The following is a 25973-nucleotide window of genomic DNA, read 5'->3' as shown; positions in this document are numbered from 1 at the left end:
TTCCGCACCGATCCGTCGCCGTCGAGCCGGGGGCCGGAGGCGGGAATACGCCCGTACGTCCCGGCCCCTGTAGGTGGCGGCCTCCCCCCGGTGAAGGTCAAGGGGCGACCTGAGGGGGTGAGGCCGCGCGGCGCGCTACCAGCACTCTAGCGCGCTGCCGTGGAGTGAATAGAGCGACCGGTCGACGGTGTATCGCGTCCCGACCCGGCAGGCTGGTTCTGGTCCAGCGGGGTATTCCGGGACACCAGCGGCACCGTCTGGGCGGCCCGACGGGCTGCCGTACTGAGACGGCCGACGTTTCAGAGCCTTCGATTCGCCTCGAAGGCTCCGTCGGCTGGGCGTCCTTGGGGTGAGCCGCGCCGTCTGGTTGTAGTGTTGACCGCGGTAGCCCCCCTACCTCATCCGGGTTCTGACCTCGGAGGGGATCGGACGTCGGGTGTAAGAGTGCAGAGGAGTCGTTTAGTGGGTGGGCTCTAAAATCCTTGGGCCCGCGGTCTGCTCACAACACCATGCTGATCGTTGAGTCTCACATACCCCGCGCGCCCCTTTTGCGCGGGGACCTCGTAGGAGGTTCGGCCCTCTACCCGAAAAAAAAAAAAAAAAAGGGGTCCCGAGGGACCTGGGCGGGCCCCCCGGCGCGGACTTCCACCGGGCGCGTCCGTAGGTGGCGGATAACGGGATCCTCTGGGAACAGTCCCACTCCCAGGGGTATCGTCCGGTCTTTTTCGTTGCAAGGATTCTTAGGTGTTAGGGAGGTAGGTTAGGTGTAGGAGTAGGGTAGCCTAGTTAGGCCTTGCAACGAAAGAGATCGGATGACGCGGACCAAAACCAGCAGGGGGAGTTGCGGGCTCTCCACGCCCTTCACTCGCTGAAGGGTGTTCCTCTTGGAGACGCTCGGGCTCCCTCTCTCTTCCCCCTTCTTCCCCCTTTTGTTTTTCGGGTGACGTCCGACCCGTTTCGGACGTAACCCATGGGTGATGGTGGGCCAATTTTGGCCTACCTGTCGATGGAGAAGTGAGCCGGCGTTGCTTACGCATCTTCCGGCCGCTGGTCGCCATGTCCCCGGCTTCGGCTACAGGGGTACGCCCTCCAGAGGGGGGTACCGGTATACCGGCGTGGCTTCGTGTTTGTTGCTCTTTTGAGCGTCGGGCGGTGGTCTGTCGTGTTGCTCGTTGCACTCGGCAGGCCGCCGGCCAACCCGTAATCCTCACCGCGTGGGGGACGGGGGCCGCTGCCGCGAGGCACGGGGCCGCGAGGACGTAAACCTCTTTAAAAAATGCCCCAATCCTAAGCTCTGGTGCCCGGCGATGGGATGAATGGCTGGAGGGAGTCCAGTCCCAAGGGTACCAACCAGACCCCAGGGGACCGACCCCTGGTTAATCAAAAAGGAATAATGAAAATGGCACTTGTTAAAGATTTATTACCCCAGGAGGGTACCTCCCGCTCTGCGGGGGGAGAATCCCTCCGTGCAGTCGAGCGATCGGCCGCACGCTGCCCCACCGTTTCTGGGGGGGGCAAACAATGCCAAGATGTAGGGGGCGACAGCACGGGTCGCGTAAGGGACAGAGTCCCCACCGTGCGCCTCGAGCGCTGTGAGAGCTTGATCTCGCTGTACTCGGCGCGGAGCTCCGCAAGGGGCGACGCATCTAGTGGGCGGGAGACGCCAGCTCTGTTTGCTGATTGTGTTCGGCAGCGGACTCGGCGGAAGCGGAAGTCGGCTCGTCAGCCGGCGTCCTCCGCTCCGTCCGACTCCTCGGAGGGTGAGCCTGCCAGCGCCAAATACATGGCGTTGGCGGAAGGGCCGGCGGCTGCTGCGGCGCCGCCCGCCACTGATTGTGAAGATAGTCTTCCTCGCGGACTGGCTGCTGCCTCCTCGGCGCATTCCAGGGCCGCCTGCCGTGAGGCAAGAGGAAAAATTAAAATAGGAGAGGTCGAGCGCCTGGAGCGCTCCCTAACGGAGGTGGGTCCCTATGACCACCTCCGAGCATTCGAAATAGTGAAGGACATGGTCGCCACCATAGCTACAAAATCGGCCAAGGGATTAAAGGGCGACTACGTGCGTGCCATGAAGTCGGCAGCCGCCACCTTGGCAGAGCGCATGGAAAAGATAGTAAGCCGCACAACAAATGAAGAGACAATGGACCAACGCAAGGAGCTGGATCTGATGCACGCCCGCCTCGAGCAAGTGTCAGAAGAGAATGGCCATCTTCGGGCGGAGAACGGTCAGCTCCGCGTCGACATGGCCGAGCTGCGAACAATGGTTGCCGATCTCATCGAGCGGCAACGCAGCTCGGCCCCTGTCCCTCCTCCGCCCGAAGCGGAAGGCCTCACTGAGGTCGAGGAGCTGAGGCGGCAGCTCCTTATACAGGAGGCAAGGAGCTCGACCGTTGAGCGCGCAAGACCGCCCCTCGCTCACGAGGCGAAAGATGGTGCCCCTGTGCCGGCACCTCGAAAGACCAAAGGAGCGGCTACTATTAAAACATACGCGGGACCGAAGAAAGCTGCGGCACCCGAGACACGGTCGGCCACTTCTGCCGCTGTTCCGGCTGGGACTCCTACAACCGGAGCGTCTACGTCTGCAGTTACGGGGGCAACAAGATCCGCCCACCCAAAGAAATCGGCGTCTACTCCTGCCCTGTTCCAGCCTGCGAAGATGGGGCCTGGCAGGAGCAGAGAAAAAAGGAAGGGGAGGACCAATGCCGCCAAACCGGCCCCGACCCCCCAGCCCCGCCCACTGCCCCCCGCCCCGGCCAACATGAATGAGGCCTGGACGACGGTGGTGCGGCGAGGGCCCAAAAAGGTAGCGGCGCCTGCCGCGCCGCGCCCCAAGCCCGCCCCTGCGGCCACCGCTCCCCGCCAAGAGGGTCGAGCGGAGCCGAGGGGCCGAACTGGAAGAAGGAGGCCGCGCGCCCCGCGGTCGGCTGCAGTGGTAGTGGAGCTGCTGCCGGCCGGCAAAGAAAAGGGCATCACCTACCACGAGGTGATGACCCAGGCGCGCGGCGGCGTGGATGTGGACGCCCTCGGCGTGGAGGGGGGCATCAAGGTCCGGCAGACGGCCAACGGGGCACGTCTCATAGAGTGCCCCGGCCCGAACACCAACGCCGCGGCTGAAAAATTGGCGGCCCGGCTGAGGGAAATCCTGCCGGATCCCGAGGTGGTGCGCATCGCGCGGCCCGTAAAAAATGGCGGAGGTGAAAATTACGGGCCTCGACGAGTGTGCCACGAAGGAGGAGGTCGCCTCGGCCATCGCGTCGCAGGGCAACTGCGCCCTCGCCGACGTCAAAGTCGGGGAGCTCCGGGTAACCTACTCTGGTACCCGGACGGCGTGGGCGCGTTGCCCGATTGCAACGGCGACCCTCCTGGCCACCCCTCCACAGGGGCGGCCTTCCGACAGCCCAGGAAGGCTGCGCGTGGGCTGGGTAGTGGCCCACGTGCAGCTGCAGGATGCCAGGCCGTGGCGCTGTCTTCGGTGCTTCGGCACCGGCCACGGCCTCGCCAAGTGCCCCTCGACCGTGGACTGCAGCGGCTTGTGTTTCCGCTGCGGCCAACCGGGGCACAAGCCAGCCTCCTGCACCACAGCCGCGCCGCACTGCGTCTTGTGCGACGCGGCCAAAAGGAAGGCCGACCACCGGGCCGGGGGCCCGGCGTGTAAATCCGCCCCCTCCTCTACAAAAACGAGGAGGGGCGGAAAGAAAAAGAAGCCGGCTGCGAAAAGGGCAGCCGGTGAGTCAGTTCCCGCCGCGGCTGTTGTCGAGCCGCAGGGCGGGACAGACGAGGGAGCGATGGACGTAGCCCCGTAATGGGTTGCGTCCACCGCTTCCTCCAGTGCAACTTGAACCACTCCGCCAGGGCACAGGATCTCCTCGTCCACACCATGGCGGAGTGGTCAATCGACGTCGCTGTCGCCGCGGAGCCGTACTTCGTCCCCACCGACCAGGACTGCTGGATGGGGGACGTCGACGGCTCCGTGGCCATTGTGTTGAGACAGTCCGCGGCGTTACCCCCCTTGGATATGGTGGCCAGGGGACCCGGGTACGTCGCGGCTAGGATCGACGGGACCGTCGTGATCGGGGCGTACTTTTCTCCGAACAGGAGCTTCGCCGAATTCGAACGGTTTCTGGGCGGGCTCGAGGTGCTTTTACACCGCCTCGGGTCCCGCCCTGTCATCGTCGCGGGGGACTTCAATGCCAAGTGCACGGCTTGGGGTTCCCCCCGCACGGATGCGCGAGGCGAGGCCCTTTCGGAGTGGGCGATCGCGATCGGCCTCTGTCTCCTAAACAGAGGCACGGTCGCGACTTGCGTGCGGTGGAACGGGCAATCTCACGTGGACGTGACGTTCGCGTCCCCGTCCGCCGTGCGCCGCACCCGCGGCTGGCGCGTACTCGAGGGGGCGGAGACGCTCTCGGACCACAGGTACGTCCGATTCGAGCTCTCCGCCTCCTCCTTGTCGTCGTCGTCAGCCGCGGGCGCCCGCGGTGAGAAAGAGCTCCCGCAAGGTGCGCCCCGTTCGTTCCCCAGGTGGGCCTTGAAACGAATGAACAAGGAGTTGCTGATGGAGGCGGCCGCTGTTGCTGCGTGGGCGCCAAAACCCGCGCGGCTCGCGGACGTGGATGCGGAGGTCGACTGGTTCCGGGGCACCATGGCAAACATTTGTGATGCCGCCATGCCCCGGGTCGGCCCCCGAGCACCACGTGGGGGTGCATTCTGGTGGTCGCCCGAGATCGCAAGACTCCGAGAGGAGTGCGTGAGGGCGCGCCGCCGGAGCGCACGCCACCGCCGCCGCCGTAGTCGCGACGCAACGTTCGCGGAGACGGCGGCCCGGCTGCACGCTGACTGTCGTCAAAAGCAGACGGCGTTGCAGCTGGCCATCGGCGAGGCCAAGAGGCAGAGCATGAAGACTCTCCTGGAGTCGCTCGACGAAGATCCCTGGGGGCGCCCATACAAGATGGTTCGCAGGAAACTGCAGCCGTGGGCGCTCCCGGTGACCGAGCGGCTCCAGCCTCGGCAGCTGCGGGAAATAGTTTCCGCGCTTTTCCCGCCAGCAGCGGGGGGAGACTTTGAGCCCCCCCAGATGGACGCCACGTGGGGCACGCCTCCGCGTCGCCCCAGCGTTCCCGCTGCCGAGGAGCCCCCTCCCCCTATCACGGGGGCGGAGATCCATGCGGCCGTGTCCAGAATGAGAGCGAAGGACGCGGCCCCCGGCCCTGACGGTGTTCACGGCCGGGTCTGGAGCTTGGCCTTCGAGGCCCTAGGGGACCGGCTCGGGGGGCTTTTCGAAGCGTGCCTCGAGTCGGGACGGTTCCCGTCGAAATGGAAGACGGGCAGACTGGTCCTTCTGCGGAAGGACGGGCGCCCCGCGGACTCACCCGCGGGCTATCGCCCCATCGTGTTGCTGGACGAAGCGGGCAAGATGCTCGAGAGGATCGTCGCGGCCCGCATCGTCCGGCACCTGACCGAGACGGGTCCCGATCTTTCGGCGGAGCAATACGGCTTCAGAGAGGGCCGCTCGACTATCGACGCAATTCTGCGCGTGCGGGCCCTCTCCGATGAAGCCGTATCCCGGGGCGGGGTGGCGATGGCGTTATCCTTAGATGTAAGGAACGCCTTCAACACCCTGCCCTGGTCGGTGATCGCGGGGGCGCTGGAGTATCACGGCGTCCCCGCATACCTCCGCCGACTGATCGGCTCCTACCTCGAGGGCAGGTCGATCCAGTGCATCGGACACGGTGGGGCGATGTACCGCTTCCCCGTCGAGCGCGGTGTTCCGCAGGGGTCCGTCCTGGGCCCCCTGCTGTGGAACATCGGCTACGACTGGGTCCTGCGGGGCGTCATTCGGGGACCCCTCCCCGGGCTCAGCGTAATTTGTTACGCTGACGACACGTTGGTCGTAGCTCCGGGGAGGGACTACCGGGAGTCTGCCCGTCTGGCGTGCGCAGGCGTGGCACACGTCGTCACCAGGATCCGACGGTTGGGGCTCGAGGTGGCGCTCGACAAAACCCAGGCCCTGCTCTTTCACGGGCCGGGACGAGCGCCGCCTGTGGGTGCCCACCTCGTGATCGGAGGCGTCCGCGTCGGGGTCGGGGTGACCGGTCTTCGGTACCTCGGCCTCGAACTGGACGGTCGGTGGAACTTCCGCGCTCACTTTGAGAAGTTGGGCCCTCGGCTGATGGCAACGGCCGGCTCTTTGAGCCGGCTCCTTCCAAACGTCGGGGGTCCCGATCAGGTGGCGCGCCGCCTCTACATGGGGGTGGTGCGGTCGATAGCACTATACGGCGCGCCCGTATGGTGCCACGCCCTGACCCGCCAGAACGTCGCCGCGCTGCGACGTCCGCAGCGCGCGATCGCGGTCAGGGCGATCCGAGGATACCGCACCGTCTCCTTCGAGGCGGCGTGCTTGCTCGCCGGGGCGCCACCCTGGGACCTGGAGGCGGAGGCGCTCGCTGCCGATTACCGGTGGCGTAGCGACCTCCGCTCTAGGGGGGAAGGGCGCCCCGGCGAAGGAGTAGTTCGAGCGCGGAGGCTCCAATCTCGGCGGTCCGTGCTGGAGGCGTGGTCTCGCCGCTTGGCGGACCCGTCGGCCGGCCTCCGTACCGTCGAGGCGGTCCGTCCGGTCCTCGCGGACTGGGTGGGCCGCGACCGCGGATGCCTCACCTTCCGGCTGACGCAGATGTTGACCGGCCATGGGTGTTTTGGCCGGTACCTCTTTAAGATAGCCGGAAGGGAACCGACGGCGCAGTGCCACCATTGCGCGGACCGCGACGAGGAAGACACAGCGGAACACACGCTGGCGCGTTGCTCTGGATTCGACGAGCAACGCGCCGCCCTCGTCGCGGTCATTGGAGAGGACCTCTCGCTTCCCCGCCGCGCGTCGTGGCTACGATGCTCGGCAGCGACGCGTCCTGGAAGGCGATGCTCGACTTCTGCGAGTCCACCATCTCGCAGAAGGAGGCGGCGGAGCGAGAGAGGGAGAGCTCTTCCCTTTCCGCACCGATCCGTCGCCGTCGAGCCGGGGGCCGGAGGCGGGAATACGCCCGTACGTCCCGGCCCCTGTAGGTGGCGGCCTCCCCCCGGTGAAGGTCAAGGGGCGACCTGAGGGGGTGAGGCCGCGCGGCGCGCTACCAGCACTCTAGCGCGCTGCCGTGGAGTGAATAGAGCGACCGGTCGACGGTGTATCGCGTCCCGACCCGGCAGGCTGGTTCTGGTCCAGCGGGGTATTCCGGGACACCAGCTGCACCGTCTGGGCAGCCTGACGAGCTGCCGTACCGAGACGGCCGACGGCCGATTCGCCTCGAAGACTCCGTCGGCCGGTCGTCCTTTTTTTTTTTTTGGTCAGGAGGAAATCGCCGGACTCCCACCCTCCACTGGGGATGGGGGGTGGGGCATGTCGGAGTCGAACCGACTAAAACCTCCTGTCACTCAACAACCAACGTCCAAACCTCGCATGAGACAGAACTCATGAAGAGGCAAAGGGAGGAAAGTGAAGCGTTTAGTGCGGAGCACATCTCTCTCGTCACCCTCCCCCTCGGGACGCCAGGCCAGCGATCGTCGGCGCCACGACCACCAGCCCTCTCGGTCGGCAGGCTGTCCGAAGCCCGCCTAGATGGCGCCGGTTTGAATGGGTTATCCTACGAAATACCCCGCTGGGTCAGAACCAGCGTGGGTCGAGGATAGCCGGCCTTCCATCACCCGGATGCTCTTGCGTAAAACGCGTGCAGAGCAGCTTGCACGTCGTCTTCTTAGGCCCCCTTCGCCGGGCCCCAGACCGACATATGAGGGGGACCCGAAACACTTAGAGGGCCAGGGCTTGAGCGAGATCCGCCTCCCTGGCCCCCGCTCGACGGCGGCGGGCTTGTGCGTCTCTCACGCTCCCCGCCGCCTCCTTCTGCGAGATGGTGCACTCGCAGAAGTCGAGCATCGCCTTCCACGACTCGTCGTCGCCGAGCATCGATGCCACAACACTCGGCAACGACAAGTCGTTTCCTATTTTTGCGACGAGGACACGGCGCCACCCCTCCCATGCGGGGCAGGCAACGAGCGTGTGCTCCGCCTTGTCCAAGTCGCAACCACAATGGTAGCACCCTGCCGTCGGCTCGGCTCCGATCCGGTGCAGGAACTCACCGAAGCAACCATGCCCAGTGAGCACCTGCGTGAGCCGGAAAGTGAGGCGTCCTCTGTCACGATTCACCCAATCCACAAGAATCGGACGAATCGCCTCGACGGTCCTAAGACCAGCCGAAGGATCGGCCAGCCGCCTGGACCATGACTCCAGCACGGACCGCCGAGATTGGGCCCTCCGCGCTCTGACAACACTGGGGCTGGGGCGCTCCACGCCCCGGGCACGAAGGTTAGCCCGCCACTGATAGTCAGCGGCGAGCGCCTCCGCCTCCAGGACCCAAGGCGGCGTCCCAGCCAGTACACACGCCGCCTCAAAAGAGATGGTGCGATAACCACGGATGACCCTGACCGCGATGGTGCGTTGCGGCCGTTGCAGCAACTTCGCTACCCCCACGGCCAGGGACTGGCCCCACACGGGTGCCCCGTATAAGGCCATTGACCGCACCACCCCCGTATAGAGACGGCGCGTCACCTGGTCGCCAGGTGCTGAAAATGAGCACGGAAGGTCCAACGACTGTCCAGAATGAGGCCGAGGTACTTCAACTGCACCCCGACCCCGATCCCGACGCCTCCAACCACGAACCACAGGCCGGTCGTCCTTGGGGTGAGCTGCGCTGTCTGGTTGCAGAGTTGACCGCGGTAACCCCCTACCTCATCCGGGTTCTGACCTCGGAGGGGATCGGACGCCTGAAAAGTGCCGGGGAGTCGTTTAATAGGTAGGGCCATAAAATTCCTTGGGCCCGCGGTCTGCTCCCAACACCTTGCAGATCCTCAAATCCTGCATTACTCGCGCGCCCTCTAGACGCGGGGAACACGTAGGAGGCCCGAAAAAAAAAAAAAAAAAAAAAAAGGATTACTCCCAGGTACTTGACCCTCCTGGCTGGGTTAGCCGAAGAGAGTACTCGAATAGTAAACGGCAGTGTTCGCGAGGAGGAGCGGGTTCCTTCGACGCGATATCGAAAAGACAGGTTTGACAAGAAGTCCCGTAAGATGAGCCTATCCGGCACGCTCATGTTGAATACTTTGAAAATCAAACTTGTGCCAGACTTTGTCGAACGCGGATTTTGAATGTCTGTAATTTCCAATCACAAAATTATTAACGAATCTTTCCTTAATTGTGAATTCATTATATTACCCTGGAACCGAGCTCGTAATAGTATTATGCACATGTAAATAAATATAAAATATAAAGTACCCATCGTGCATATTACTATCGAACCTAAAATTGATTTTCTAAATTAGTAGGTAGGTATGTAATAACAAAAACAATTGTGTCAAAAGAAAGTCAATATAATAAAGATACAAAACCAAAAATCCCTACGGTAACTAATCAGCGTCGCTCAAAGACATCAGCAAAGTCGTTGAAGTTCTCGATACTCAGCTGAAATCTCGCACGAAAACAGAATAGATATTTTACTTGGGAAGAATCTATACAAACTATATTTTAATGCACGCCATTTTATTTCGTTCTCTACTGATGTGTCTTCATACGAACTCCATTTCGTTTTAGTTACGGCCTGGCCACGGGGATCGGCGGTGCGAACAGCGAAGCGGTGGGCGAGGCGACCATTCGCGCAGCACCGTTTGCAGGCCACGGGTACTCACGTTCGCCGCCGCGACTAGTAAGGAAGTCCGACAGCGAAATGTCTATATCGAAATTATCTCGATATTGCTTACAAATTAATAGTTTTTTGGTTCAGGACCTATTATTTGGAAAATATTGTGAAGTACATGATTTGAATAAGAATCGGAGTATACCTATAGATGGAGAATTCCACAAGAAGTACGAGAAATACTTTGGGTGGCTAGACTTCCAAATAGCTGGTCTAGCTAGTATTTCAGCTATTTTATTTTTTTATTGCTTAGATGGGTGGACGAGCTCACAGCCCACCTTGTGTTAAGTGGTTACTGGAGCCCATAGACATCCACAACGTAAATGCGCCACCCACCTTGAGATATAAGTTCTAAGGTCTCAAGTATAGTTATAATGGCTGCCTCACCCTTCAAACCGAAACGCATTACTACTTCACGGCAGAAATAGGCAGGGTGGTAGTACCCACCCGTGTAGACTCACAAGAGGTCCTACCACCAGTAATTACGCAAATTATTATTTTGAAGATTTCATTTTTATCACACGATGTTATTCCTTCACCGTGGAAATCAATCGTGAACGTTGAGTGTTGTTGAGTACGTATTTCATTACAAAAATTGGTACCCGCCTGATATTCGAACACCGGTGCATCGCTCAACACGATTGCACCGGACGTCCGTTAGGCCACGACGACTTTAAAAATATAAAATAAAAAATAAATAAAAAATATAAAAATATCGGCGTTAATTTTTCGCGGCGAAAACAACTAAACTCATTTAATCACTGCACTATTCGCCGCGACTACCGCTCGACTCCGTGGCTCGCGCCGTCCGTATTCATGCATTTGTTTTGCTCGCCCGCCGCATCGCGCGATTCGCTCGGTACATTTCGCCGGTCGCTTCGCCGGTCGCCGGTGCGCGTGGCTTGTTAGGTACATTTCTATGCGCTTGTTTTAGTCGCTAGACGCTTCGCCGTTCGCACCGCGCGAATATTCGCATAGGCGAATGTCCCGTGGCCAGGCTGTTAGATGTAAATATAAAAACGCCTTTTGCTATAACAACGATATTCCTTTTAATAACCTAAAATTTTGTAAATAAAAATATATAGATTAGCTGCACAATATAATTATTATTAGGATAAAAAAAAATTGTTTTTTACCCTAATCGCCGGAAGCTTATGGGGCTATCCCAGTTATTTGTGGATCGGTAGGTGAGCTCAGTCTCAACTTGGGAGGATTTGCTAACATTAGCAATAGCATGAGCAGTGCTTCGCTGGATCTACCACCGGATCTAACACCATTATTGTTTATCAGTTGGATGATTGGTAGATTGATAGATACCTATGAAATAAAAATCGAATAACACATATCAAAGCATTTCATTTATTAATAAAAGAAATAAATTTTACAACTATAAAATAGCTTCAAATTAAATTTAATAGTTTACTCATTACGAACAAAAACGAAATAAATTTTTAGTTTGGAAAATACAGGCGGTGCATTCACTTTTCTGTCTCCTTCGCCCTTGGTGCGTGGATGTGAGTGTTAGAGCGAGACAGGTAAAGTTTCGAGTCAAGCTAAATTTAGAGCTTGTACGCCTGACGCATCATTAGGTCAAAATAGCAGTCGTTGTCAATGGAGACACTGATGCCACTGTAGTAGTTCATGAACTCTTCAAGAGTAACCTGTTTAAGGTAAAATCGCGTTAGTATATTGTTAAGCATCAATAACATACACAAATCTGTCAAACTGGAAGAAAATTGTTTCCATACACCCAAGGATAGGCCGGGGTGGCGCAGAATAATCCAGGAGGAAGTTATTCGAGGAGGCCACGACCCTCAGCATTGAGGATTATTGACGCAACGAAGAGGATCTGTGTATTTAGGGATTAAGAAGGAAAAAAATGAACCTATTATACCTTGCCTTGAACCTACCTATTACTCAATTCACGACCTTCAATATTAAATATTGATAGTCATATAAATTGTAATATCATAAAACATAAAAGATAAACGATAAAATAAGGGTTTTTGCTCAGGATATATAAATGCAATATTAGTATTGAATATTGTTAAAGAACAATGGCAAATTTTTACCTGAATGTTTTAAAAGGCGTCTTAGATTAAGACATAAACGAAACTTCATCATTTTATTTGCTCGTTTTTTATACGATGATAGCCACGATAAAATGTTAATTTAATAAGCTTTTAATTCGATTTTTGTGTACTTCCGGTTTAATACATTTGTAAAGGATGGCATTTATACTATTGGCACAAAAAAGCAATATTTTTTGATAATGAATAATATTCATAAAGTATTTAAAATAAAAATAATAATATCAATTATCCTTTGTTACAATTATTAGGTACTAATCAAATAACTAAATAATAATATGTAATAGTAATGGCAGCACTGCAGATGACAATGATTTTAACAGTATGACAACTGACATAATGCGCATGACTATGCCCGTCCATAAGGCTCGTTAGTGGAAGAGAGAACGAAATACTCGCTTCATCGCTCCGATTTTTTATGACCCAAACTTTAAATTAGTAAATTAGCTTTGCAAGCCTTCGTTTGTCGCAAATATGTGACTAATTCGTTCAAAATGTTAAAAGTACCTATCTCTGACACACATTTTTACATATTTACAAAGAAGAAAGAACAAACTATATAATATGTATATGTACCTACCTAGGTAGCTCTGCAATTGCTAAGGGTATCTACTCGAGTACTATTAGAGGTGTATCCTTGATTCATCTATGATAATGAAACTAAAATTGTTATTTATACATATCGTTTACCTATTTTTTCAATTTGTTATAGTCCGTGCCTACAAAAATCAGAGACATCTATTTATTGATAGATAACCTCAAATTATAAAGTAAACACGTTGATATCTTTTTTTTGTGACTTTCTAATACCAAAAATATTTCTGATTAAGGTTAAGCTATGTTATTCCTATCGTTTTAGTATTTTTTTGTTTCAAGACGCCTCAAATAAATATCAGGTAAAATGTTGTATAGAAAGCTGCCATTGTTCTTTAAGAACAATGCACATTTATCTAGTTTTTATTTATGACATAGTAATGCAGGTATAGTCCCCAAAAAAAAAAAAGGTATAGTCCCCAGCACATAACTTGGCAAGAGTCGTTAGATGCGCAGAAGTCGTTTTTTAAGTCTCTTTGGTTGTCGAGCGGGACGCGGGGAAAGACGTAGCACCGTTCCGAGAGCGCGATTGGTGCGTTAGTCGACCCTCCCCTCCAGCACCGCATCTACGTTCCGTTCGCTCCCGGTTACACATGCGCCTACTAAAGTTGTAGGTACCCTTTGTTTATATTGAGTTTTTGTTACGAGTTGTTATTATTGTTTTAAATTTAGTTTTTGTTACGAGTGTTATTGTTTTAAGTTTGTTTACAATGCCAGGACCAAATACCGATGACCATATAGTCAATTCAGTCGCTGAGCGTCTTATTATTTACGCCAGTGACGACAGCGACTCTTTGTTATGTCGAGGATGAGGAGCCAACTCCTTCCACCAGCTCAGGTGCTACCATACATTTAATCCAAGGGGTATCACTATTAGAAAACGATAGTGACGACGGCGACACATAATTTTTAATATTAAGTATATTTTTTTAAATAAACTTCTTAACTCTTTTAATTGTATTTTATTTATAACACCTAATACACTTCACGAATTCCTCTCTTTTCTTTACGTTTCTTCTAAGCACACATGCTTAAAAATAAATTATGGAAAATAAAAAATTTAATAAAATAAAATAAAATTATATGAGGGCAATAAAAGTGACAATTTTTTTTGTTGCTTTGTGCACTATGCGCGACATACCCCCACTACACCAAAACCTTGCCAACTTACGTGCCGCTTTCTATACTGGTAATGATAATTACAATGTAAAGTTATAATTTAAAAAAATAAAGGTAATAATTTTTCTTAAGCTTTTGCATATTGTCTGTGATGATGAATTATGAAGAGAAAAAGAATCATAATGATTAACTCATGAGTAAATGACATGTTCACCTGGACCAAACTAGCATACGCTGTATCATGGGAACCTGTATTTATTGCTTTTTTTTTATTGCCTTTTATTTATTGCTTAGCTGGGTGGACGAGCTCACAGCCCACCTGGTTCTAAGTGGTTCTTGGAGCCCATAGACATCTACGACGTAAATGCGCCACCCACCTTGAGATATAAGATCTAAGGTCTCAAGTATAGTCACGGTTAGTTAAAAATAATACATACATACACATTAAACACCAAGACAAAGAGCAGACAATCCTATTTATCACGTGGAATATTTGCCAGATATGGAAATCAAACCACGACCCTCAGCTCAGCAGTCAGAGGCGCTAACAATTGCACTACAGAATCATTTTAAGTTCATTTTTATATTCAAGATTTATATATTATTTTGCGAATAGCCATAAATAAGTAAATGTCACACTATGCAGTGTAGGGTTCCATAGTAAATAATATTCATAATGAACAGATATAATAAAAAACAAACCAAACACGTTTACTGTAAGCAGCTACAAACAACCCCAAACACAAAATGGTAGCCAACAAAATGCATACACATACATACATTAACAAAAGCGTCTGAAATTAATTACAAATTGAAACAAAAATTTTTGTTAAGTCGTTTACTCGTTAAGCATATCAGAGCCCATAGCTCCGAATTATTTAAATAACCATTAAAACCCACTATTTAATGCCAAGACCACCGAGCCAATTTGCAGTTATCCAAACGATATAAAGATAAATTAATGTTATTCACAAACCTTCCCATCGACTGTTCCATCGGACTCAAAATTCGCGAGGAACCTCTTCATTATTACATCTTCAGTTTCTTCGCCGCTCTTATATCTGTAATAAGAATTCAGTTCGCGGTTAGTCATACGTTTCTATTTTTCTTCATATGAGTCGTCTATTATCAAAGGTGGCAATCTGTGCATTTGGACAAAAAAATGTTATTGATATGTCAATACAGATTGATTTGAATATAATCGTCTCCTTCAAAGAATACGGTTCAAAACCTGCATTAAATAAAGGTTAATACTTAACCTGTTATTTATCTAAGATGTCGATCAGAAGAGTTTTGTGACTGCCAATGGAAGACAAAGTCAATAATTCGTTTTTCTGATTTACCAATAATTGTCCAAAAGTCACATTGCCGGCTTTGATAATAGTCATATTCACTCATATCATATTCCTTCTACATATTTCACAAACTGGAGTACTTTCTAAATTGAATTTGAATTTAATACAATAGTTATGTACTGGTTCTCTTTTATAAATGTAGAATCCGAAGCGGAAGGAATACTTCAGAAAGACAGAATCCACCTTTTTTCACTGAAAATCACTAATTCTAAGCACGTAATAGGATATGACGTCACATGTAGCTAGATGTAGCTGTCACTCTTCCTAGAACATTAAAAAAGTTTTTGAAGTACACATGACTCACCTGGTCTGAGAATCGACAGAGTAAACACCTTTAATGTCATCAATTGTGATTGCACCGTCACCAGTCTTGTCAAGCTTCTTGAATGCTTGTTCTACAATGTTACGACGCGATTCCGACATGGGAGGCTACAAGTAAAGCACATTACTAGTGATGGGACACAATTTACTGTGATTTTCACAATATTTATACAAAATACATTGAAGTATGTTGCACTCAACCTATGGTAAACTTCATTGAAATTCACTCATTGATAAATAAATCGGGAACATTTTAAAGATCACAAAGCAAACATATTATTACAGCATGTATATATAAATGAATTGCTGTTCGTTAGTCTTGCCAAAACTCGAGAACGGTTGGACCGGTTTGGCTAATTTTGGTCTTGAATTATTTGTGGAAGTCCAGAGAAGGTTTAAAAGGTAGATAGTAGGTAAGGTAAATATGAAAATGCTCGGAATTAAATAAAAATAACAATTTTGTTTTCCCTTTGATGTGTCCCCCATCAGACGGATTCATTTTGTTTGTTTTAAGTTTATTTTATACAAAAGTTAAGTTCTTTTATTTCTCCATTGAGGCACTACGAAGTCTGCTAGGTCAACTAGTAATATATATATATATATATAATTTTGGCAAACTGTTTCGCCACCACATAACACAAATACAGAGTTTACAGTTTTTGTGAGCATACTGAAGCATATGCAGGTAGTTTTGTAGAACAATGTGTCTGTATGTGTGTATTTACGAAACTTACACGGATTTTAATAAGGAATTCATCAAGACTGATTGAGCCACTACTGTCTGTGTCGAATTGACTGAAGAGTTCTTCGGCTTCCTGAAACAAAACAATTCAACATATGTATCTACATTATGAAGGAGGTAACTGATGAAATGGCTAACTTTAAATATTGATTATGAGAAGCAGCAATGGTTACATTCAAACCCTAATCCCTTAGAGATTTAGGTCAAATGTTAATCAGTATTGATATCTAACCGCTACCATCTTTAGTTACTATTAATTTATTTTTTAAAATCATTGACAATGATACTATGCTCACTACACTCAAGTTTGACAATTAGTTCAGTTTTCTGGGCCCACACAAATAAATAATGTCTTACCACAATCCTACCTATTGCTCTCACAAAGCATTCTTGCATTTCAATAACTGCACAACCATTTTATTGACTTTCGATTTAATTTAAAGGTTATCTAAATTATTTCTGTGACCCATCATACTCTGCAAACTGAAAATATAAAATACCTACACTTTTATTAAGTTCCAGCCCTGTTTCCTTGATGCCATAAAGGAATTCTTCTTTGTTCAGTAGTTTACTTCCATCATCATCCATGCGACGGAAAATTCTGAATACATTAAATTTTTAAGGGTAAATTACATTTGAATGAATAGTATCTATACTGACAATATTATTAAACTATTGTAATGAAGTTTGTATAAGATTATGTGCAATAAAAGGAAAATATGAAACAATGTGTGATAGTAAATTTTAAGATTTTTTTTATCAGCTCTCTCATATATAACTATTTCATTAATGATTAGTAGTAAGCACTTACACAAATATGACATTAATTTTAGACATACCTTCCAAGTCCCAAGATCCCTGAAGCACCTCGGGACAAGCAAAGCAAGCGCAGTTTCTCCAGAGGATCAGTAGCTTGTGTCATAGCACGAGCACTCTTTTGCATCAGCTCTTCCTCCTGGACGGAACCAGCAGACATCGGTCTGTGCCACGCAACTGAAAAATTATTTTGTTAAAAGAATTAAGGCAATTTCAGAGTTTTAGTTTCTGTTTTATATTCTATCACATTTGTATTACATTTTATGTTTAAGTTTGTCAAAGGGTTTACACATTAATATTGTTACGGATTGTACAGTTGTTACAAATGTAAATTCTTTTTTTTAATAAGTAAGCAGTTTTTGAAACTGGTGAATAGAAGAGCTAATGTCAAAACGTGGTGTAATATTTTATAGACGCGCAGTTATCGGATTATGTTTATTACACAATTTAACAACACAATTTAAGATGCCGGTTAGCACTACTATATTCAATGAAAAGTGATTGTTGGTATTTTATTTCCGCAGTTTCTTAGCCATCTCATATCTAAATTAATGACATAATGAAATTCATGATTTTGTTTTTTATTTTTGTTTTAAAACGATTAAACAAAAATTATTATTGCAGTTCTTTTAAATTTCATCTCTCAAATAACGACTCGAATTTTGAAGTTAGTTTAAAGTTGATAACAATATACTCACTGTTGGAAGATGTTTTCGGTTTTCCTAAATACATTTTTACTATTTAAAATCACGTTACAACCATTAGATTAATCAGTTTTAATAATAATCTCTTCTAAAACTTTGTTAGGATATCATTATTTCAATTCAGCTTATAAATAACCGATACGTCTCACTAGATATGGACGTGATGACAAACTAAAACAGAACAACAGAAACAGAGTTGCCAGACCGCTTTGTAAATTCCCTGCCTAATCTTAACCGAAATCCCTATAAATAAAAGGCATTTCGGAGACGGCCTTCAGAATATTTAAATATAATCATTTGGAGAGTTTTTAGACACATATTTCGATGTCAACAAAATATGAACGCTGAAAATATGTTTCCCTCTTTTTAACCAAAAAAATACGTTACTTGTAGTTAAGTAGCGGGTTGGCTCTGCCCCTAGCATTGCTCACATCGATGAGTGACGGTAACGACTCAACGTTAGGTAGGGCCGTATGCTCATTTGCTTACAAGGACAATTAAAAAAAACTTAGTGCACGTGAAAGAAGTGAACTTCTTTTGCGGTATATAGTATTGTGGCTTTCTTTATTTATCATCCTTAATTCAAATTTCTCTTGTAATAATGGAGGGAATGTTGTGGTTATAAGAGAAATGACCTAGCTCACATTGTTCTCTTCCTCTCTCCATGATCGAGTGGTTCGCGAGACGCTCGGTCTATTTTCTCACTCTCGCCCTTCCTAAATTGTATCATTTCTCTCTAGCTCTAACGAATCTGTCGCGATTTAAATTTTACTCTCAACGCGGCTAAAGAAACTTCACTTCGAAAAAAACATGTGTGCAATTCACACGTGGTAGAAGTGAAACCTTCCAAAATTAAAATACAATTATCCTAAACGTCTTAAGTATATGTAAAATTTTGTCATTAGTAAATAATTGTAAGGTAGCGCCCTCTGTGAATTGATATTTTAATTTCACGTATAATCCTAAATTAAAATTCACTACAAGAGCTTTCATACACACGTTAGTATTAAAAAATCTCACAGATGGCGCTGTATTAAATAGTATGTATATTTCTGTCTCATTCTTTGCTGGCTTCATCCTACACATTTTTGTATTTGTGTCTCTTACCTGTCGTTTTTTCCGTTGCATCCGGTTTGAAATCACAACGATTCTAAAGAAGTTTTCACTTCAAAAAACTTGTACAACTTTTAAATTAGATGATGAACCTTTAATTCAGGTCCAATAATAAAAATAGTGTATACCGGGATACAAACACAACTAGCAGCTAAGACTTGTTCTACGAGGGCGGGATGATAAGTAACTAGCCTCTACTATTCGTAGCTCTACTACTTAGAAAGTTAAAATTAAAAAAAAATATATGTCATTTTTATATTCGTATCTCTGGCCACCAGTGTTCTAAATTTGAATATGGTGGCGTGAAAATTTTATTGATTTTTTTTCATTTGAAAATATATTTCGTCAAGTGTTTTCAAAATGGATAAAATTGAACAAAGAGCGGTAATAAAGTTTCTTCATATGAAGGGCATGAAGGGGAAAGATATATAAGACGAGTTAAAGAATGTTTTGGGTGAATGTGCTCCTTCTTATGCCACAGTAAAAAACTGGGTGGCTGAGTTTAAGCGCGGTCGTACATGTGTCCAAGATGAAGCTCGCCCCAGACGTCCAAAAAGTGTCACGACTCCGGAAATGGTCATGAAAGAACATAATATAGTTTTAACAGATCGACGATTGAAGTTATCTGAAACAGCTAACACTACAGGTATCTCAAAAGAACGGGTACATCATATCCTAAGTGAGGAATTAAATATGAAAAAGTCATCGGCCCGTTGGGTGCCGCGATTGCTTACGCACGATCAAAAAAGGATTCGGGTGCAAAACTCAAAAGAATGTCTGGACCGTTTCAGAGTATTAAAGCCGATTTTTTACGTCGATTTGTAACAACATATGAAACATGAGTTCATTATTTATTACACGCCAGAATCAAAAATTCAATCAAAACAGCGGACGCAATCGCGGTGCCCGGCTCCAAAAAAGCCACGGCTGTAAAGTCGGCTGAAAAAGTGATGGCTTCCGTCTTTTGGGATGCAGATGGGATCTTGATGATAGATTACCTTCCTAAAGGTCAAATGATTAATGGAGAATACTACGCTAATCTTCTAGATAATTGTCATCAGTGTATTCAGCAAAAACGACCAGGTTTGGCGAAAAAAAAATCATCTTCCGCCAAGACAACGCTAAGGTTCACACATGTGTTAAAGCTATGGCAAAAATCAACGAATTGAAGTGTGATTTGCTGCCCCACCCACCTTATTCGCCTGATCTAGCGCCATCAGACTTCCACTTATTCCCTAAGCTCAAAACTTTTTTGGGCGGACAGAAATTTGCCACAAATGATTAAGTCATAGCTGCTGTAGAGGAGTATTTTGCGGGCCTCGAAAGATATCATTTTATGGAAGGCATTACTGCTTTAGAAGGAAGATGGAATAAGTGCGTAGAGGTTCACGGAGACTATGTCGAAAAATAAAATTAATTTTATCACGAAAAGTTAAGTGTTTTATTGTTAGGCTAGTTACTTATCATCACGCCCTTGTATACCAATATTCAAATCTGTTGCACTATTGTTTTCAATAGCAGACTCTATTTTACCTATGAATGTATTAAAAAGAAAATAACAACAGAAAGGCAATCTTTTAAAAGAAAATAATGCCTGCACATGTCATTAGATTATTTTTAAAATAATATATTGGAAAAATGGCTTCATTGAAACATTTAAAGGGGTCAGCCATGTTTTCTCTCAAGAAGCTGTTAATTGATCAGATGACAAGAAAAAAAAACTGTTAAAAATTATAGACGTCATAGACATATTCTATTGATCGACATAAGAAAATAATGTCGTTTATTGAATAAAATTTAAGGAAAAGTAGAGGCAGATTTATTTTATTAACAATAATTAGTAAGCAGGCAAGTTCAAATGTCATTTGCCACTCATCATGTAGAAGAATGTACCAGAGTTAATCGCCCAAAAATTTATGAACAGACATGAATTCGTTAACAAAAATGATTTTAAGGAACCATCTCCGCAGGTAGGTCACTAGAGCTTTTTGTTTTGCACTTATGTGATGCTTGCCAGTTCGATTAATTATAATTTACTCAGGTAGATTATTTACACGTCATTAATTTAAGTTATAAGTTTTACGCCTAAAAGGACAAAAAAGGACGAAAAACGTGATTTTTATAGTTATCAACACATCCCTCAAAACATTTACACCTCAAAGTTCTACCTAGAGGCGAAAAAAACCCCGAATTACAACAAATCCCTCCATCTGGCAACAAATGGCCCCCCGCATAGCTGTCAAATCCAGTGTTTTAATTACATAAATTAGTTACAATAGCTACCGAGTTATGTACTAGGTACATAGTAAATTAATCTCTGTTCTATTCTATCCATTATTGCAGATGTAATTTGTTTTTAATTAGCTGACCAAAAGTGATCGACTGGTATTAGGTGTCTACCGGAGCCTAGAGAAAAGTAATCCTCTGTAGATAACTTACAAGCTAAGGAGATTCTTCAATGCCCATATTTCTTTATTTGGCTGCCTCTTCGCTGACATTTAGCTAGCCAAATAAAATACTCATTAATTGTAATAAGTTTAAGCCCCAAAATTTGTAATTAATTGAATATGTGAACACACAAGCAAATACTTAGTACGTTGGTCCAATTTGCGACAACACTGATATTTATTGTCATTTGTAATAAGACACTTAAAAAAAAACTGTTTCCTCCTTCCTCCACAAAAGTGGTAGGTGTAGGTGTAGGTGTAGGGGTAGGTGCGTTTGTAAATTTTGACGCCATAGCAATACCAAACTTAAATTATTTTAAAGATAACAAAGTGAAATAGGAACATGCGGTAAATCCTTCATAATCAACTGTTTTTTTTTCCTCCCTATTCTAGTAACCTCGAGGGGTTATTCTAAATTCACCGAACTAGTAAGTAAGTGAGCTCGCGGGGCTCAAACCGGAAGTGTTCCTAACACTGGCCCTAGCAAGAGCAATGCTTCGCAGAATCTACCACCGGATCGGAAACGAGACCCACTAAGAAGATCCGGCGAGAAAATCAGTAAGCTGTTGCCTGTGTCTATGGGTTAATTTACTCGTCGAGCACTTCGTCGCAAGCGACGGGTTCGGCGAGGACGGTGACTGCGAAACTCTGTAGGGTCGCAAGTTCGACAGTTACTATAATAATATTAAACTAAAATAATCCTTTTTTTCAATCAAATGAAGTGTCACGATATTATATATATTATTTAATTTTTTACTGTTGATTCGTCAGAACTGCGTAGGTCGTACTTAATTCGCTATCCTATTAAACTTCGTAAATATACCTATTATACAGATATAATGTTATAATGTTTTAGAGACAACTAAAATAATAAATAAAGTTGTGTTTCAAAAAGACGTAACTGTATTTAATAGAGCTTAAAGAGGAAATGGGTACGTCTTTAATAACTAACTGCCTATTGTTTAAGAACAATGTGACTTTTAATAAAACATCATAACAACCTATTGGAAAATACTTATGTCGAATTAAGGGACTATTGGTTTTTATATATTAAAATTCGCTAGTATGTATGAATTATCACAGTATGCATGGAATTTTATACTCTTTAAAATGTATAATAAAGAGTTAACGGCCCTAGATACCGTAATTAACCATAGCGTAAATTCTTCGTCAGACTTTCACACAAAATGGAAGACCAAATCAAATTGGACCTGTGAGTATTATATGTATTAAGCTGAAGATAAAATAATGTCACAAGAATAAGTACGTGAGCCTACAAGATACCCGACAAGTAACAGATGCATTTCTATTGCGAGTATCATTTAACTAACATATCTATGACTCCAGGTGTTTTTCAACTTTCACTAAACTCAAATGGCTTCACTAACTATTTACTGAATTCAACAAACCTATCGCGGTATATGATAGACCACGTCTAGTGCTGTTTATTCCTGACACGATAACATTTAGTCTTGAGTTGATATCGATTTAATTTAAAGCAATATAATATTAGTTTTTTTTTTTTTGGTCAGGAGGAAATCGCCGTACTTCCGCCCTCCACTGGGGATGGAGGGCGGGGCATGTCGGAGTTGAACCGACTAAAACCTCCTATCGCTCAACAACCAGCATCCAAACCTCGCATGAGACAGAACTCATGGAAAGGCAAAGGGGGGAAAGTGAAGCGTTTAGTGCGGAGGTTTAGTGATGACCCTCCCCCTAATTTTAGAGTATAAGGTAAAATGAATAACACTCTACTCATTACGGCACCTACTCTTTATGGTAAGCTTATTGAGCTCAAACTCGAGAGTTTTTAATTGGTATCTTTTTTTATTGGGAGCCCAGAGGCCTTTCTAGTTACACCAAGACAGGTGGGGCCAAAGAGTAAGATTATTGGATGGGGCTAGAGTATCTACTTAGAGTACCTTGGGGTTTACAATTGGCACCAATGGCACCCAATTATAGTAGTATCATTCGATGTAGGTGTAGAAATTTGAAAAGTTTTCAATCGATACAACAGTCAAGATTACTAATATCTATACTCTATACTAGCTGACCCGGCAAACGTTGTGTTGCCTTAAATAAGATTTCTAGAGAAATTCTACTGTATAAAAAAAACCTCATTTAACCACATAATACCTCATTATAAACAAAAAGAAAATATCCAAAAAATTAAAATAAAAAGTAAATGTTTGGGGTGGACAACCCTTTTCACTTAGGGGTATGAAAAATAGATAGTAGCCGATTCTCAGATCTACTGAACATACTATTGATACACAAATAAAACCAAAAAAACATGGCTGAAAAATGTATAGTATTGTGTATATAGCTCTTAAATATATTAAGTGTATAAATCTATGATGTATAGTGAGTAAGTAAGACAGGAGACCGGCTTCGTCCTCATCCCTACTGCGTGATGTTTGCTGGATGAGTGGTGACACCTGGCGGGCATAGCTGATCGATTGATAGTTGATCAGTAGTCGACCGGCGAGGGCGGGAGATCTAATTGAATTTAAAAAAAATCATATTTGAAGAACTTGAAATTATAAACTCTGAATAAGAATTTATCGTACTACAATTATAATATTTGATTGCCATCTTGCAAACTTATTGCAGATCTGTGCATAGAATAAAAAAAATCTTAATCGGGATGGAAAAATAGGGGTTGATTGTATAAGAGTGAAAATTGAGAGTAATATGATTTTTTTTATTTTAAGTCATGACAAAACAAAATAAAAAACTTGCCAAAAAAATTAAAGTTTATAATTAACAAATAAAAAATAGGGGTTGTTCATAGAGGGATGAAAAATTGAGAGTAACATCAGATTTTTTATTTTAATTCATGACAAAATAAAAATAAAAATGAAAATCTTGCCAAAAAAATTAAAGTTTATAATTAACAAATAAAAAATAGGGGTTGATCGTAGAGGGGTGAAAATTTCAGAGTAATATGAATTTTTTTATTCTAAGTCATGACAAAATAAAAACAACATTCTTGCAAAAAAATTTAAAGTTTTTAATTAGCAAATAAAAAATAAGGGTTGAGGGATGAAAATTTAGGGTTGTATGTATTTTTGTATGCTGTATCATAAAAAAATAAAAACCAAAATTTTTGTCTAAAAAATAAAAAATAAAATTTAGGGGTGGACCACCCTTAACATTTAGGGGGATGAAAAATAGATGTTGGCTGATTCTCATAGATACTGGATAAGCACAAAAAATTTCATCAAAATCGGTCAAGCCGTTTCGGAGGAGTATGGCAACGAAAACTGTGACACGAGAATTTTATATATTAGATTAATATATAAATGGTTTGGCGTGACACAGTGGTTTTTACGGATGTTCTGTTATAACTAATGAACCATGCATCCGATTGGCTTGAAACTTGGTATTCATGTCGAAAATACATGTACTTAATGGATAGGCTAATATTTATATGAGCGTTGGACTCCCTAATAATAATGTTAATTTTAAATGCGCAGCGAAGCAGGCGAGTACGGCTAGTCGTATAAACGAACCGAGTCGCTATTAAACTCTATTTGAACTGAATATAAAAATTCCGTTGTCGTATGTACATGATCAAAAGTAGAGCTCGACCTCATTTCGCTATACGTACTTGATTAATTAACTTCGCCCTTTTGTACACATGTATACCAACCAGTCAAGGACCGTTTACCTATTGAATCCACAATAAAAATTGTTTCATTTCTTTGATACTGAATCTTTTCTTATTTAAAAAAAATGTGAATTTAACAGACTTTCGAATATTTTAACTGTGGTTTATGAATTTTACGACCCACTCGCTGGTTGGGTGGGTACAGACAGCAAGCAGCAAGAGCGCCGTGGTCCTACTTGAGTCATGGATCGAAGTCTCAAGAGCATTGCACGAATGGCCTAAAAGGCGTGTAACTTTTTAGTTATAAGCAAACGTTGACTTCGTTCGCTCCAAAAATCACCAGTACTCAATACGACAATTACCATTATAGTATAAGGTATGGATACAACCAATGAGGTGGATCGACTGGTCAAAATAACTGGTAAGAACTAGATGCGAAAGGCAAGAGACCGAATAGAATGGAGTGCATTTGAAGAGACCTACACTCATCATTAGGTGGACACGGGTTAAGGAGGAAGAGAAAATGTATGGACTCTTAACAGATCATTATAATAATATGTCTCGAAATTCAAAAGTAGATCGTAATAAGGAAAACAAACGCCTCATGAGATAATTATAGTACATATTTGAACGTTACATTTGCATTCACAATCAAAGGTTAAAGTGACAGGCCGAGACCATTAACAGTGTCGGCATGCTCATTACTGCATTTTTAGCGTCATGAAATCATTGCGGTCTTCATTATTAGGTAATGTGATTACTGAACTTAAGAAAAATCAAACGAAATTATTTAATTTTTCGCTAAATTACTTTTATCTATATATTAATACGTGAAGCAAAAACTTTGTACCCCTTTTTACGAAAATTGGGCGGACGGAGCAGTAAGAAATTTCCCACACTTATAGAGAATATAGAGAAGGAGAGTGCAGAATGTTAATATTTTTTTAAATTATGCATAAAAATACAATAAATCAATTTAAAAAAACATTACACACACTACCATGTATTTGACACACACACACACACGCATGCATACTATTTGTTTACTGTCAAACGTTTCTATTGCTTATAGTCAATCTGTGGTCAAATTGAGAGTATATTAAATGTTGTTTGTCTTTGTTCATATTTGCCTAAAGTGTACATAATCTTGGCGAAATCTGTGATTATAGAATTTGACAATAGAATCATAATAGTGTAAAAACTTAAAATTTCAATTAAATGAAGTCGAATTTGGACTACGGGGGACCACTAGTGATTTTAATTTTGTGTTTTTTTTTGTATTTTCAACGTTGCCAATACATATTTTTTAGCTTTCGTGGTATCCGACGAGT

The 25973-nt window shown here is 45.4% G+C and overlaps 1 protein-coding gene across 4 annotated transcripts in view; it reads right to left on the bottom strand.

Annotated features, from left to right (window-relative positions):
• Positions 1-11064: 11064 nt before the first annotated feature.
• LOC732931 (calcyphosphine) overlaps positions 11065-25973 on the bottom strand; it is a 57169-nt gene continuing 42260 nt past the window's right edge. For 2 of the 4 annotated variants that reach the window (XM_012695261.4, XM_012695263.4), the window contains exons 3-8: positions 16789-16942; positions 16454-16550; positions 15942-16022; positions 15191-15315; positions 14508-14592; positions 11067-11389 (exon numbers count right to left, since the gene is read on the bottom strand). In XM_012695261.4, the coding sequence (XP_012550715.1) occupies positions 11288-11389; positions 14508-14592; positions 15191-15315; positions 15942-16022; positions 16454-16550; positions 16789-16942 (644 nt within the window). In that variant the 3' untranslated portion in view covers positions 11067-11287. 4 annotated transcript variants of the gene reach the window in all.

Source organism: Bombyx mori, chromosome 22 (genome assembly GCF_030269925.1).
Source record: "Bombyx mori chromosome 22, ASM3026992v2".
Taxonomy (NCBI): Eukaryota; Metazoa; Arthropoda; class Insecta; order Lepidoptera; family Bombycidae; genus Bombyx; species Bombyx mori.
Note: the sequence above shows the minus strand (reverse complement) of the source record. Positions and strands in the feature narration are given on the sequence as shown.